At 39.0% G+C, this 16,154-nt stretch overlaps 1 protein-coding gene across 13 annotated transcripts in view; it reads right to left on the bottom strand.

The window, feature by feature from the left end:
- TTLL5 (tubulin tyrosine ligase like 5) overlaps nt 1-16,154 on the bottom strand; it is a 138,933-nt gene that overhangs the window by 89,336 nt on the left and 33,443 nt on the right. For 11 of the 13 annotated variants that reach the window (XR_004357492.1, XR_004357493.1, XR_004357494.1 and 8 more), the window contains 10 exons: nt 12,246-12,327; nt 11,295-11,356; nt 10,740-10,831; nt 7,797-7,838; nt 4,764-4,877; nt 4,323-4,414; nt 3,657-3,719; nt 2,665-2,703; nt 1,550-1,695; nt 279-591 (listed from right to left, as the gene is read on the bottom strand). Coding sequence is in view for 10 of the 13 variants with exons in the window: in XM_032690063.1 (XP_032545954.1) it covers nt 279-591; nt 1,550-1,695; nt 2,665-2,703; nt 3,657-3,719; nt 4,323-4,414; nt 4,764-4,877; nt 7,797-7,838; nt 10,740-10,831; nt 11,295-11,356; nt 12,246-12,327 (1,045 nt within the window). In the remaining 3 variants the exon portion in view is untranslated. The remainder of the gene's footprint in view (nt 1-278; nt 592-1,549; nt 1,696-2,664; nt 2,704-3,656; nt 3,720-4,322; nt 4,415-4,763; nt 4,878-7,796; nt 7,839-10,739; nt 10,832-11,294; nt 11,357-12,245; nt 12,328-16,154) is intronic. The other 2 variants (XM_032690066.1, XM_032690069.1) reach the window with 1 other exon arrangement.

Genomic DNA, 16,154 nt, shown 5'->3' with positions numbered 1-16,154 from the left:
TTACATCACCAGATTAAAGAATAGCAATGGAAACTATGAGTTATGCTTTCTACTGATCCAGTAGGTCAGGCATTTAGGTAAACTGTCAGACTTGGCAACAATCTCCCTTCTGTGCCAACAAGTTGTTAAGGTAGCCCACAGTAAGACAAAAATCCAGGGCCCTTTTCTAACGTCTTAACTCTTCACAGTTAAAACGTGGCACTAAATGTACATACTCTGTATTTTAAACAGTATTAGCTGCAAGTCAAAGCTAAAGGCAAAATGCAGCTATCTCTCACCTCAGGTTTCCATGCTTTTGCAGAATCTGAAGCAAGTTAAACTGAGATTCTGAGTGTAGTTTTTGCAGAAACAGCTCTTCTCCATCTCCAGCTTTCTTGTCAAGTTTTTTTGGCAACCTCTCCTTATAAGCAGTTTTCACCGAGTCAGAGAGCTTTGGCTTGTTTTTCACCTGGGTGTCCGAAACAGAGCAAACAGTTCTATCTAGCTCTTCAGCTTCATCTGCATCCATCTCCTCTTCCTCCTCACCTTCTGTGTCTGACTTGAGGGACAGCTTTGTTGATTCTGATGTGCCTGTAGTAGAGGAGAAATCACCTATGCTAGTTAAAAAAAAAAAAAAAAAAAAAAAAGTGGAAAGGACTTTCCTTTGGTTTACCCCTACACTCTTTTCTGCTAGAAGGACAGAACACCACCATTATAGAACATAATCTTAAGTATCACTGCCCTATATTATCCTTTCTGTCTTTCTGATTGTGCACTGAACAGTTGAAGAGCCCATTTTCCCAATATCAGAGAAGACAGACCAAGATTTTTGTTTTAACTTTACAAATGAAAATAAAACAAAACCACAAAAATCAAAGAGACAAAGGTATTTTCCTATATTTTATCCTGGTTCTTACATGTTTACTGACATGTACTGACCCATACTTAATATATATATATATACACTCATTTTTTTTATTTTCTGTATCAAATAAACCAAAGCTACAAATCTAAACTTCCACATGTGTCAGTAACGATCATATACCTCAAAATAGCAGCAAAAATAATTTTCTAATGTACAATCTCTCCCACTGTAGTCAGTATCACACAGTTACTAGAAAGAGTTTAGATACTGGCTTCAGGAACAGTCACCTGTGAGGATCATTCACCTCTGTACCCTTCAAAGTTTTTTTAACATCTACTTGGATAAGAAGGATTTCTCTTTCCAACAGCTTAGAGTCACTGCTATGCAGGAGAACCAATCTGCAAGGTCCCATCTTTCTCTGAAAAGCTGGAGAACTACAGAGGCACATATACAGCTGAATTTTTTATGCAAAATGTAACCACAAGCTCAGCTCCAAGCAAGTACTGATTCCCTTTAATCATATACACGATGTGGAAAGGTGGGAATGAAATTTTAGGCACTACAAAACAAGAAGCTCAGAGGAGGAATGACGTGAAAACTATTAACACTTGAAACCAGAACAACTCCATTCACACGCATTTCAAATGAGTCTCTTACTTGCTTTCCTTTGACTAGTTGCTCATCTAAAACTCTAGCCATGCATACCTGATGATCTCATCTGTGCTGCTCTAGCCTTGCCATGACATCGCCGACGCTTCCGTAACTCCAACGAAACAAGCTTTCTCTCATAAAACAGAGCATGAGAGTCCACAGTTTCCATCCTCATATCCAGCCTTCCATTAAGACCTGCTCTGGGAAGCATAGTACAGAGACATCCCTCAATCTCTCTTTGTACTTCTCTTCCTGATGATACAAGAGACCTAGTAGATCAAATTTCTTCAAGAAACTTTCTTTCCTGATACAGGGAAGAAATATTTACCATCAGTTTAACTCTGCTCTATTTAAGCCTACAAATGTTTGCAAAGTCTTGCAAGTACTTTACAGAACATCATCTCTCAAAGCCCCAGGATGCACTTATCTAGTGTCATGCTTTCATGATTGAGTAGTATCTGTCCATCAGTAGCTGGAAATCAGCAGCAACTACAAGGTACAATTAATAGGGAAAACTGAATTGCAAGAGTACAAAATAATGGAGGGGAATGGAAAGAGAGCACATGGACCTCAGTCCAGTCATCTGAACCATTTATGTAGATAGCTTGCTCTTCACTGTTTGGTCAGAAATAAGAATTTTAATATAATCTAAGTGGAAAATGTCAAACTTTCTGCAAGTTCTGCCTAAACCAAGGGACAAGGAGCTCTGCCAGATTTCTTAAGGAAAACATACAAGAGTAACAACTTTCTGCCAGCACACAGAGTTCCAGAAAAGTGCTCTCTATGATTTAAGTGTAAACATCAACAGAAAATTCTTATTGCTTCATTTATCTTTTAGATCTCACAAAGTATGGGTATATGAATATATGGGTATACAAAGCCCAAAACCCTCATGCACTACAGGATCTTTTGAGAGAACTCAATGATGAGGCTTATAAATATGGCAGGAATACCAAAGTGGGAAGAAGAGCAATTTTAAGGTCCAATCCAACATGAGCTCTCCACATATGGGTATATTCTTTTCTCACTGTATTTATGTTTCTAAAATTATTTTCATGAATTTCAGGAAGAAAAGGTGTTGACACACAGGTTTAAGGATGAAGTTATGCAAATCTAAATTTAGAACAAGTCCTACAAAGTACAAGTTATTTAATTAAGACACCATTTACCGGGATCTTCCAGTGATGAAGTCTCTTTTAATCTTGCCCCTATAAAAGGAAGAAGATCAAAAATTACCTTCCATTCTGTATCAGCCTGGATTAAAAAGCCTACATAGTCTTTCATTGGTACAAAGAAAGGACCAAATTTACAGAATCACTTGTGAGTTCTCTGTTAAAGGAGAAAAAAAAAAAAAAGAGTTCCAAAAGAGGAAATCTGAGCAGCTGTACTAGAACTGATGCTTACATTTGTCAGTAATGCTTACATTACTGATGCTTAAGTTGGAGAAGGCGTCATTTGGAACTATTCTTTAGACGCATCCCTGAATGTACACAGAGAAAAAAAAAATTGTACACTGCTCATGCAGGAAGAGCTTCTGTAAATATTGTGTCCTTTTTCAGCCTCCTTATCCTTACCTGGTAATTACTTTATAGTGGATCTCAAATTTGGGTAAGAAGAACCATTGAGAAGGAAGGGCATTAAACAGAGTGAAAGATACTGCATACAACTCTCAATGGAAGTTCAGCTAGAGGCATGAACTGTCTTTTCCACCCAGGCAAAGTCCAGAGAAAGAGGCATCAAATCATGCTTGCACAGATCAAGACACAGGATACTAAACCATTGGAGGAGTCAATTTCAGTGCTTACTTTACATGAGGACAAGCTCTAATGTAACTTGAAATTTGACACAAAAGGTAAGCAAAGACCTATAATCCCTTCATAGTGAAACCTACGTGCTTAAAGTTTTCTCATGTCTATAGTAATCTTTGTACTCCAGTGATTCTCATGACTTGTGCATTGTCCTTTGTGCCCCTGGATTCAGAAGTACAACATGTAAATATGAAAAACCTCCACAGTCACCTCACACGCACAAAAAAGATGAGCAACTATCACCACCCCTGTAAATCAGAGACTGATGTTTATAACATTGGATAAGTGATGAATCAATCCTTTTCATGATGTTCATGCCCTTTACCTCACTCCCAAACAGAAAAGCTTTCTACCTGTCCTTAAACAAACGTGTAGCCAGCATGTAGTTCATTGATGTCTTGTGCTCTAAAAAGGATCTAGAAAAACAAAATTCAGGATTATCAAGACAGAGCTCAACACAATGAAAGGCAGCATAACACAGAAATAAGTGACCTGTAAAAAACATCCCAGAACTGGATTCAGAAAACATGCTGTACCATAACAGAAAAGAGGAAAAGAGGAGAGCTATCGTTTTTCAGCTAAAGTTCCTGGTGATGCAAGAGACAGAAAACATTACAGATTGCAAAAATAAAATTAGAAAAGTCTAACATAGTATCACTTTCAGAGTGAGTGAGTCCTATATGGCATTTAGGGTCTAATGACAAGAGTACATAGTATGCAGCTCTAGGACGTAAAAGTAGATAGCCATAATGGATTATCTGAAGGGAAGACACTTTTATTCTAACAGAAAAGCGACACCAGAAGCAATTCTTGACAGCTTTCCATGGGATGTAGTTAGGCACAGCAGCAGCTGATAAAAACAAGGGATCAGAAAAAAGCTTCCTCAACACTAAAATAAGCTCTACCAAAACTTTCAATATGTCTTTTTGATTACCAGGATGGCTGATCTACATATACCCAACACAGAATATCCCTCAACACAGAGTTTTAGTGCTATCTTATTGGACTGTTAGTTTTACCCATAAAGGTCCCACGTTAATGGGGTAGGGAATATCCGGATGAAGCCTCCTCTCCGTTCATTTTCCTCTTTCACTCGCCTAAGAACTTTTATCTGGAAAAAAAAAAGAAAGAAAATAGCCAGCAAAATAGATAAAATCAAAAATGAACCTTACAAAAATCTCTGAGTTTCAGCCAATGAGTTGGGCACATATGACATCCTTAAGCAATTTTGTCTTGTGTTTAAATTCCAAAGGAGCCTATCACTGCTTCAAGCATATATTATACCTGGCATAATTGAGGGTAAGGACAGCACCAGCAGTAAAAGCAAGCAATTCTGTTTTTAAAATTATACATCTTCTGTCATGTTTTTCATATACACGCACTTGCTCTTTGTTGAGCAAATAACCCCACATACTGAATGAAAGCCAAGGTAAATAAAAGCAATATAATAGTCTACTTACCTCCTCCATAGACAGGCCTACCACAGAGCTGCTATGCTTTCCTGTTGCTTTTTCCCTGCCTAAGGGCATCGAGCTTTTAACTTCAGCATCGCTGGCAGACAGAGGACGGGTACGCTGTAGAGACAGTGTGAATCCAGATTTTTCTCTTTTCCTATCTCTATTTTCTTATTAAAAAACGTTACATTCAAATTCCAGGACTCCATTCCCAACAGGATCTACACTCCAGAGCATCACAGCCAGAATTCACAATTCCACACTCCAGCTGTTGAAGAGTCCACACCCCAGACAGTACTAAGTGTGAGCATTCACATTCTTAGATTTTAGCACAGCAATTCATGTATTGGTGCCAACATTTACACCCCTGGCCCCTTCCAGGAAAACATGAGACATACCCAAAAGCAGCAAAGTCAGGATGTCATACAGAAAAATTCTCACCCATGAGGCACTAGAGCCAGCATCCACAGGCTCCAAATACACTTAGATTCACACATCAATGGTACCAGAACCCTGATTCTCTGTTCTAATTGTGTAGCTACGGTAGAACAGCAGAACTGTAATTCACTGATGAGATAAATGTTGCAGGGAAAAGTTCACCACCTGTTATTCTTTTGTTACTATACTGCTAGGATGTCAGCTTACTACTTCTTGCACTTAAGAGACAGATCCTGTATATGTACGTAGACACATCACGCAAATTTGCATAATTATGCAAATTTTTTTAAATTAGAAAATCAATAATTTGCAGACAGTCTCACTATGCTTATTCTTAACCTGATGTGCAGTCGTGACCAATTCTAACAAAAGGACAGGAAACCAAAATATCTTCAAATTATCAAGATTATAAAATCTTCAAATCTGAGCAAGACTGAAATCTTTGAACTTGTTCTCAAATACTAGCCTTAGGCTCGGTTCATTAAAAATAGCATTTCAAGACTCTAGCTGAGAAGGTCTCAGGCATTTATACCAAATTAAAATTTTCTTTTAGCTCTATACTGAGCAAAGAATGCACAGAGGGCATTTTTAATCTAGAAAGAAAAAAAAAGATGACAGAAACCTTAAGCTGGATAAGTCCAGGGGAATATTCCATACTACTCAGGTACAAATAAAATCCATAGCAAGATCATGTTGCATCTTTATTTGTAAGGCCTACTGGAATTGAATTTCATTCTCTCTGTTTCACTAGATATTGCAAGTGGCTATGCAATCTGTAGATGAAGCAACAGCAAAAGCAACAGGCATTGCACTAGAATAGGTTACACTGCAGTGACTGGTACAGAAAGATCCAAAGATAAAACAGACATAGACAGTGCCAGCTGAAACATTGTTAAGTCTAATTAAAACTGATTTAAAAAAATAAAGAGAAAATTACACAATCTGGAAGAGAAGGTAGGAGACACAAGCATTTGCAGAAGAAATAAAAATGCCAGTAATCAAACAGGTTTGCCTGATGCTGTAGATGATACTAAGTTGAAAGGCTTTAGTCTTTCTTCCTAAGTTTTCCTCCATTTCAAATCCACAGCTCAACAACTTCGCTTCCTCTAGAATCTCCTGATAGGTAACCTTCTCTTAAAAACCATTTCCCGACACTACCATAACAATCATCATCATGTGAGAACTGCTGCTCAAAGAGAATATTACAGAAATTTTTCATCCTATTAGATGAGCTACTTTACTAAAGGAGCACTTGAATACAACAGAGATGATTTCACTGATTACAAACAGAAAATATATGCCTATGTACTGGCAGCTCTGGTTCCTATCTGAAAACAAAATTACACTGCTGTCAAAAGGCTAGAGAAAAAGTCTAACTTTACTGGGCTTCCTGCACAAATACTTTTTTCAGTGTTTCACTACAGAATACCCTCTGGCTGCAGCACAGAAATGTCTCCAGCTTCACAAAGAACTTGTTTCCTCTTTGACCCAGCTTATCTTTAGAAGTATAGATAAATCCAACCGCTCTGGTATATCTCCAAATTCTGCAAGTATCCCTAGTTCCCACATCATGATTCTAATTTTACTAAGCACTTGGCACAAAGATCCTTCCTATTCTTTACAAAACCTAATTATTCAATAAGACTCTTTCTGCTAAGCCTCAGCTAAACTTACACAGAATGACATAAATAGCAGTGCATAGAACGAATTAGGTTCTCAAGATGATTCCATCTGTCCTACCTTCCCTTCCTGCTGGGAAACCTTATAAAAAAACAAATTAAAATAATTCCTATTACATTCATGCAGGAAGCCCAGCAGCAAAATAATACCTACCATGTCCCCACACAGCCAGGTGCTTAGAATTGTAAACTATCATTGATTTGTCCATATGGCTTGCATGAAGGGTACCAAATATGACATTTAGAAAGGTAGATCAGTCTGACTTATGCTAACAACAGTCCATATTTTTCCATTAACTTTAAGAAATCCTTCTTATCTCTATTTTAAGCCAGTTCACTCTCAAATTTTTGCAGTGTCCTTCACATGACTGTCTCACATAAAATTTTTACTTCTTTCATAGGGCCACCTGAATTTTGTCTGTGCAGATTCACCTGCGCTTTCCTTATTCCATCCCCTACAGTACACAAGACAAAAATTCCTACTCCTCCCTTTTGGTGTGACACTCCTATTTGCTCCTGTTTTTACCAGTTTCTCATTGGTTTTTGCACTTTCCTTTTCAATGGCCTACCTACTGTGCTGCCAGTGTTTTCATCATTTGATGATCAGAGTGACAGCTTTATCTTTAAACATCTCTAACAATTTCTTTAAAATGCAGTTCAGAAATACTTGCAGTCTCTCAGCATAACTCACCTACTTTTTTTTTTTAAGCTGCTATTAGTGTTTTAAATATTTTTCCAACATTTGCTTTTGCCACATGGAAACGTATGTCAGTCCATCTTCTCTTGTTGACCTTCCTCCACCCCGCACCAGGCTATTCTAGTTGTAAAATATAGTTAGGGACTAATTGCGTCAAAGCATTGTACAAGGTAGTGTTTGAAACTGTGTCCCTCATATTGGTGCTGGGAGCTGAAGGATACTTACCAATCTGGTGTTTGCTGTTTGTGACTGTGCAGATGCAGGACGCTGCAAGAGACACACAAAAAGAATAAAAACCTTGTGTTCTCAAAGACACCCTCATCCTTGCCTGAGTAGCAGAGGAGTGGCAAGTACCCTAAGCAAAACACTATGTAAGCGAAGGGTGGTGAGGCACTGGAACGGGTTGCCCAGAGAAGTTGTGGATGACCCATCCCTTGAAGTGTTCACGACCAGGTCAGATGGGGCTTGGAGCAACCTAGTCTAGTAGAAGGTGTCCCTGTCCACAGCATAAGGGTTGGAACTTGATGATCTTTAAGGTCCCTTCCAACCTAAACCATTCTTCGATTCTATGATAACTGAAGTCCAGAGATATAGCTACCCACTTCTACCACCCTCAGTTCAGATCTTCCTCATATCCTGCACAAACGTATGCTATCCCCATTCCAAACACAGCACTAATCCTAACCTCAGATATGCTCAGCTGTGTAGAATGTATCTGGACATGCAATTTTCAAAAGCATACAGAAAAGAGCTCTGAACTACGCTACGATGACCAAAATTGATAGTCACTCAGATAAAAATATTTAATAGCTATCTATTAAGCAGAAACAGATGCTGTCTAGTAGAATTGTTCATAAAACAAAGAGGATTAAAAAAAAGTAATAATCCTGAAATTCCACAAGAAATTTCATTTAAATAGCTCAACAATATTACAGTTCTTGTGGAGAAACAAAATACTATTTAACACTCTGAAACAGGTGCAGAAACATCATCAGAATATCAGAAAGTACCCTGTACTACTGATCTGGCATCAGGTCCACAAGCAAGACCAGTTTAATGACAGAGGCAGGTTCAAAAGGAAATGCTTATCATAAGAGCTTAGATTTTTCTTGTCTTCAGTGGTATTCAGGCTGTCTCCTCTTCTCCAATGCCCAAGAGGTGCAACTGGTGTAAGAAAGGCTTCTCAAGAGACCTAATTATAATTTCCAGCTGTACTACTGACAAGTTCTTCTCTACAGCTGGTCTATGCAAAACAGGTCAAGGCCCCTTTATTGCTTACAATTAACTGAAAGAGCTCCAACTCAAATCAACAAGATTACAAAGAAAGAAGCTAAATTGTTCATTTCCCTAGAGGGAGAAACACTCAGAGAGTCAAACCAAAGGAATTGCACAAGAAACTTGCAGTTCAGTCTGGTGAAACCCAGAAAACAGAATAACTATCTCAGGATATTTATTCAAGAGAGACTCTCAAGAGCACTGGTATCAGCATTTCTTTCCCAAGCAGCAATTTTACAATGATTAAAGACGGTCTGTGTGAACAATCAAAACTCAAGGCTTCATGAAGGAGGAAAGAAAAACAAAAGAGGTCCAATGTACGCTTTGCAACTGAGAATGGGAGAAGGTATCAAAGATCCAACAATCTGAGATAAAGAAGAAGCCAAAACATTTCTGAACAATGGGAAGATCTAAACATCTATTTAGCCATGGAATTTCCATTTAGGTACATAAGAAAAACATACTATAAAACTTTATCACTGGATTATAAGCCTCTTCCTATTAAACATAGGTAATGCAGACACCTGTCCCAAAAGATAAATTAATCCCACTTCATAACCATTGCTCTCTCATATGAATGTTTGCACATTTCAACTGGCCAGGCTTTACATCTCTTTGTGGGGTTTTTTTTAAGTAAAATAAAGTTTAAATCCTCCTTAAAATTCAATGTTTCCCAGCAGCGTAATTTTCTGAGACTGTCTTGTATAATTTTTTTCAGATAAAAGATGTCAAATCATCAGGATCTGATCACATTACTCTTAGAGAGAAGGGTACTTTTTCTGGAATGGTTCCTAATTTATCTGATGTACCTTTAGTCTGCTACAAAGGGCACCTTTATGGTCATATGGATCTGTATTTAAAACACTATCTATTAAATTGGCCTTAGAAGTTTTGGACTCAGACACGCATCCTATAGATACTCAAATCGCATCTTACCAGCTATTCATCTCTCTCCCAGTGACTAAAGACTGAGTTTTACAAGAAAAAAAATATTGCAACTTCTGTGAGTTTTCCCTATACCAAAATGGACAGTGTATTGGTAGACTGTCACTGAACAAAAATGACCTATCATTTCCTAACTGAACTTGAGCTACTCAGCCATGTTCATGTCCCTCATAGCAGCTGTCAGGGTGCACCATTTGCCTATTTGCCTGAGGAGAAATGTGTTTAAAGTCCAAGCGATGTACCAGATCTCCCTGCCTTTTGTGAACGCTCCATTTCCACAGATATTTATGGAATCCATTTCATAGCCAAAAACAGATAGAGAACAACTGCCATTCAGCATTACAGTGTTAAGAAAGTACTACCTCAGCAGAAAAGGCAATGGGCAGTCAGAGCAAGCCACATGAGGTCTCAGTCCAATGATCCATGGGAGAGGAAGTGAGAGACTCCAAGACAGAATGGTAAAAAAAGTCTTAAATTTCAAATGCAAGAAGCTTTTTCTGCCTAGAAGGAGGTCTTGGAAACATTCATAAAGCTCTAGGGTTCTGGAAGCTTGTTACCCACAACAAAATGAAAGTGGTTGAATAACTCAGGTGCATAACTGAGGTGCATCCCCTGAGTCTCTTAGAATCATAGAATGGTTTTGGTTGGAAAGCACCTTAAAGATCATCTAGCTCCAACACCCTTGCCATGGGCAGGGAACCTTCCACTAGACCAGGGTGCTCAGCGTCCCATCCAGCCTGGTCTTGAACACCTCCAGAGATGGTGATTCCACAAACTCTCTGGACATGTTCCAGTGCCTCACCACCCACACAGTTAAAAATTTCTTCTTCTGTAGTTATGCTAGAAATCCAGATAATCTCGCTCACTGCCTCTCTCACCAGTGAGTCAACTTCAATGAGAATGACTTTTTGCTATCCTTCGCAGCTCTGGCTTGTTAAAATCACTTACCTGCATCTTCTGGTATGGATTTCTCCTGACAGATTCGGCTGAATGATAAATGGCCCGGTTTGACCGCTGGCCTGGATCCTGGCACACGAAGCCTAGGGGCATCAGGAGCCACGTGAGAACTTTAGGACAGGCAAACCCTGACATATAAACCTAGTATTCCTGTTCACAGTCTCAGTCTGTACACAATCTTCTTGTCCCTGCCCAAGAACCAATAAGGACGCTTTCCATTTTCATACCTTGCTTTGTTCAATCCCACACTGTACCTTCCATTACATTTTTATAATAAAAACTGTAGCTTGCTTCAAAACCAAGTACTTAAAAAGAGCAGTGTCTTCAAATATGAAACTGGGGACTCTTAATACCATCTAAGCATAACAATCAGACATTATCCTGAAGTTGAAGTGTACACATACCACCTCCCAGTGCTAAATACAACTGCTTTCCTTAACTGGAGTTTGCCTCCATTATACTCATCTAATAACATGCAGCTCCTAAACCTACCTTTTATTGGTCTTAAATAAGGGAAGGATTGAAGGAGCTTTTTGCTACGCTTACCTACAAGAGTGAACATATCTGAGAGCATGCTAGCTTTGATCTTCAGGTCCAAAGGAGCATCACTGTCCCCACATGCAACAGAGGACAAGAGAAATTATTTTGTCTGGTATTAAATGAGAAGAATGCATCAGCATCCAGTGTATCTCCCAATACAGTTTCTTTGTACTGATTCTTAACAAAGGCAAAAACAACATTAGAAGAAAACTAGGCAATTTTCACATGTATAGGTAAAGATCAAACAGTAACAGATTAATCTGTTTATCCTTTTTCCACAGCTTTTAGTGTCCTAATGCAGACATGTAGAGCTTTGTTTTAGCTCTGCTTAGCTAAAGACATTTTCTATGCTACATTTCATGAAGTAGATAAAAGTTACTGTCTTAGAATTCTTAAAAACCACAATTAACTACACCTCTTTCACAAAAAAATCATAATTGAGAAACCTACAAAAATAAATCCCCAATTTTCATTAGAGCATGAGGGTCAGCATAAGAGTCAAGACAACACTCACTCTTTAGATTTTAGCTAAAGAGAGTACTAGGCCAAATATTTGAGGCTGACCATTCATCTACATACTCAACATAATGACTGAACTCTGCTTGGACTCCACAACCTTAAAGCTTCTATCAGCCAAGCAGATTGAAATCCCACACAACAGTCTGCAAAGTTTCAAAATTCACCTACCATGGGAGATTATGAAGTGTTAACAATGATGATGGACTGTGAAAAGGAAATAATTAAAAAGAAAATGGAATCCCAACTGGGCTCTTTCAAAACCTATTGCTGCAACACGTTTTTTTATGCAAAGGAAAAAGCAAAGGATTATCCTCTCTGCCAATCAGCAGTGGAACAAATAACCTGCAGGTATCATGAAATCATGCCCTCCTAGGATCACAAGTTTCAAGGACAATCATCTCCAGCAACAGTCCTCATATGAAACTGGAAATCACTTACCAGGCCAATGATGGGGACAGGTTCACTTCCAACAGCCAGGGTTTGAGTGTGTCATCAATAAGGACATCAAAACCATACAGCTCTGAAAACACAGCAGACACTCTTAAGTTCATCTTACTACGTCTTTAAGCATTCAGGTAAGGTCCAACACTAGTCTCTATCAAGTCATTCCTATCTAAGTCATTTATGTTAAATCCAGTGAACTCTCTAGAGCTGAACAAATAACATTCCACAAGGGGGAATTTTCACTTCCTCAGAATCAAGATTAAATATATTTTGTCTGTGGGGGAGAGAAGGGAACAAAAAAGGAGTCTTAGGGAAGTATTATATAGGAAAATAAACTATTTGCTGCCCACAAACTGTAGTTAATGCAAAACTCTACTACTTGTTTTCACATAGAATTGACACACACAGCAGGCTCAATCTACTTCTTCCACTGGATCCTGGAAACAACAGAACTCCATTCTCCTCTTCACTTTTTAATCCCTATATACATTGTTCCAGTCAGCTAGAGAAAATTTGCTTCTTTCAAGCATCAGCTTCTTTTCAATTATTCCTGTATATTTTCTGCAATATTCTCATGGGATTACAGACTTCTAGGTAGCTCCATCTACATGGACAACCTCCCATGGACAACCCGTTAGCTTATTGACAGCTTGCCACTTTGCAGCAAACCATGATAGAAATATTTTTTCTTTAGTTTCTAAAACATTCTACAACATATTATATCTGCTAGATGTGTTCTGCTCTACACAGGTCAGACTGAAACCAGCTTCCCATTCCAAGACTGATTTTACTATTTCACTCTACACACACTTTCTCTCTAGTTTGGAAAGAGTCACAAGAAGGATGCTACATAAAAATGACTATAAATCACAAGTTGCCATTTATGCAATTCCCTTTTCCAGCATTAAGAAATACAGTTAATGATCACCAGGGCAACTTAGACAGTTTTTTTTTTTTTCAAAACACCACAGAAAAGGGTACTGGCAGAATAGGAGGATTTCCATGGAATTAACCAGTTCCCTAGTGATTGGAGTAAAAGCAGGAAGTTTCTTTGCCATAATGCTTTCCTTGAATTCTGGCCTTGGCCTTTGGTTGCCTGCCTGACATTGATTCTGGCTCTGGAGAGTTGGACTGCTTGACAAGATCTTCATATGCAGACAGCTGTGCAAAAGCTCATGTATCTTATAACAGGAAGTTAATGAGCTGTGGGGGGGACTTGGAAGGGGGAGAAATGGCAGCAGAGTGAGCATTGCGTGCTCACTTTTCTAGACTCTCTAGCCAGACACTGAGTGGGAAGCAAAACAGCAGAGAGTTAAAGAGCTGGTTCACTCCAAAGAAATGAGGCTGAATCTACATTTGGCTCTCTTGCTCCCCAGACAGGAAAGGCTGCAGTAGAGAGGAAAGGAGGAGGTGGGGACTGTAAGTGTAAACATTAGCAAAGCACTTTGACCAGGGGAGGCTTCTGATGACTTTAATACATTATTTCAAAATATAATCTCAGATTTGATGAAGACCCATGACTTTTAATGGCATAGAAAACTCCAGTGGAGAGGCAGCTCATAGTCAAGTCAGAGAAGCCAATGAGTGGGCCTGTAGCAGCTGCTGATCCACAACCTCCCAGCCTCAGTCAGGAAGCAGCGCATTTTGTTTTGACTAACTGTTGCTTCTTTTGCTGCTGGCCATTCCCTCCCTTTGCCCCTCAAAGGACCTTTGCTACATTTTGGCTCCTCTGACCTGGTCCTCCTCTCCCACACAATTCTCTTGCAATCACTTGCTCTTTAAACTTCCATCTTTCCCACCCAGTTACTCACTCTGTCCACTTTTACAAATACACATGGGAAACCTCTTGACCTCAGCTAGCCCTAACCACGCTGCTGGAGCTTTACATTCCTTTCCCTTGTGTCTGCCTTGTTTATTAGGACAGTAAGCTCTTCCGGGTATCCCTGTTGACTCAATACATCAGACATCTAATGTCATCTGCAATGCCTCACGGTCTCCTAAGAAGACTCCACTGACACTTCATAATGCCCCAAGTTTTATGTATTCTAGGTCAAATCTACAACCTCTAGACAGATCTCTCTGATACCTCATGGCATCAGGAGCTATGCAGTATCCGTTTTCTGGCAACAGAATCAAGCCTCACAGGTTCCACATAGGACTTAGCACAAAGATGTGCTCAACAGTCAGAAGTTTACCTAGAAATATGTCCTTGGCCCTCTTCCACATTTAGAAAAGACACTACCTAGATTAAACACAGAAGTAAGTAGTAGTATCCTTTCCACTGTGAAACTCCTCTGTCATTTCTAAAAATAAATACATAGGCAGAACAAGAAGCATAGCAAGATCGAAAGTATATCCTCTGCAATTACCAACTTAAGCAGGACTGCCATTTCCCTCTGCAGAGAGAGTAAAGAAAACAGAATGACTGAAAAACACGCTTCATTCTGTGGCAACAGTACGTTCCTGACATCCCACCTACCCACCAAGTGCCACTGTTGTTCGTAAGAGAAGAACAAAAGAAACTAAGATACGAAGTTTCCATTGTGCCTTCCCTTGCTCCCCTCCTCTCGCTACTACAATCCACAAAATGTGTTTCACCGCTGCAGTTTGCTAAAGAGACTGGAATTATATCGGGAGGTACCAGCTGTTGCCAAGACACAGCAAGAACAGCCAGTCTCTCCCCTCTAATCGCCATAGAGAAGGCATTGCTGACTGAGCTTCCCATCCTCCCAAAAGAAGGCCTATCTTCAGACTAAAGTCTAACAGCAACAGTTCAGCCAGAGATTTTTTTGCAAATGACATAATTTAAGACTAAGAGGAAGGCTAGAGATACAGTCTCGAGCTTTTTGGTTCTGATAAACTTCCATGTATTCCAAGTTTAGCTTATAATCCTGTCCAAAGACTACACTGGTACTCCCTTTCACAAAATATCCCCAAAGAATTTGTTATTCTCTGTAAGTCTAGAAAGTAAGTCACAAGTGATAGCATGGTAGCGCAAACAAATTTTTCACGATTTTGCATAGAATGAATAAACTCAATTCCTAGGGGGTCACCGTAATTCTGGTCTTTGTTTGCAGCTTCTTCCCTAGGGAAAAAAGCAGCTTTACTGCAAAGTACATATTTGGCAACTGAATGGAGACAATCTAAAGTTATGAAAGGACACAAACAGAGTGAAAAAAAATTTGCGGAGCATGCAACTACTCTGGTTTTATAATAAAAATCTGATCATCTGATTTTATGCAGAAGCATATTTACAGACATTACTAATGCAAGGAATTACACCTTTGCCACTGAAATTCAAGTCTTCCCTTGTTCCTTCCTACTTTTTCTGTCCTTATATAAAGGTATCCTGCAAACTGTGCTTACAGACAACATGAATAAAGGTGTTAGAAAAAAAAGAAGTTGTTAAAAAAGTTAACTGTGCTACAATTTCATCCAAAGCAGCAACCAGTCAGTGTCAGGGAGAAAGACTTCCAAGAGTATAGTGATGGTCATAGTGCTTTGCTGAACATGCTGCCAAACTTAATGCTTCAGAGACTACACAGTATTTTGTAAATGAACTTCATCCCTTTACCTAGTGATAGTACAGTACCTCTTTCAATTCAGTTACAGGGACGTGAACAAATGTGCATGTTGGGGGCTATCACAGTCAGGTCCCAAATCATTCCTGTTACTCTACAAAAGACCAGTATAATAATTTATGCTTTGATAAGCAAAAGGCCACACTATCATATCAAGTAATAAAATAGAAGACTCTACTCTGTACACCAAAGGCTTTGGGGAAGTACTAGTGCTGTAGTCTTGCACAGGAATTTGTCTTGCTCTCTAACTAATACAGCTTAATTTCCTTTTTTACAGAGCTTTATTTTAACAGATAAAGGTTTTATCTCTCAGTGTTATTAT

The sequence above is a fragment of the Chiroxiphia lanceolata genome, chromosome 6 (genome assembly GCF_009829145.1).
Source record: "Chiroxiphia lanceolata isolate bChiLan1 chromosome 6, bChiLan1.pri, whole genome shotgun sequence".
Classification (NCBI taxonomy): domain Eukaryota; kingdom Metazoa; phylum Chordata; class Aves; order Passeriformes; family Pipridae; genus Chiroxiphia; species Chiroxiphia lanceolata.
Note: the sequence above shows the minus strand (reverse complement) of the source record. Positions and strands in the feature narration are given on the sequence as shown.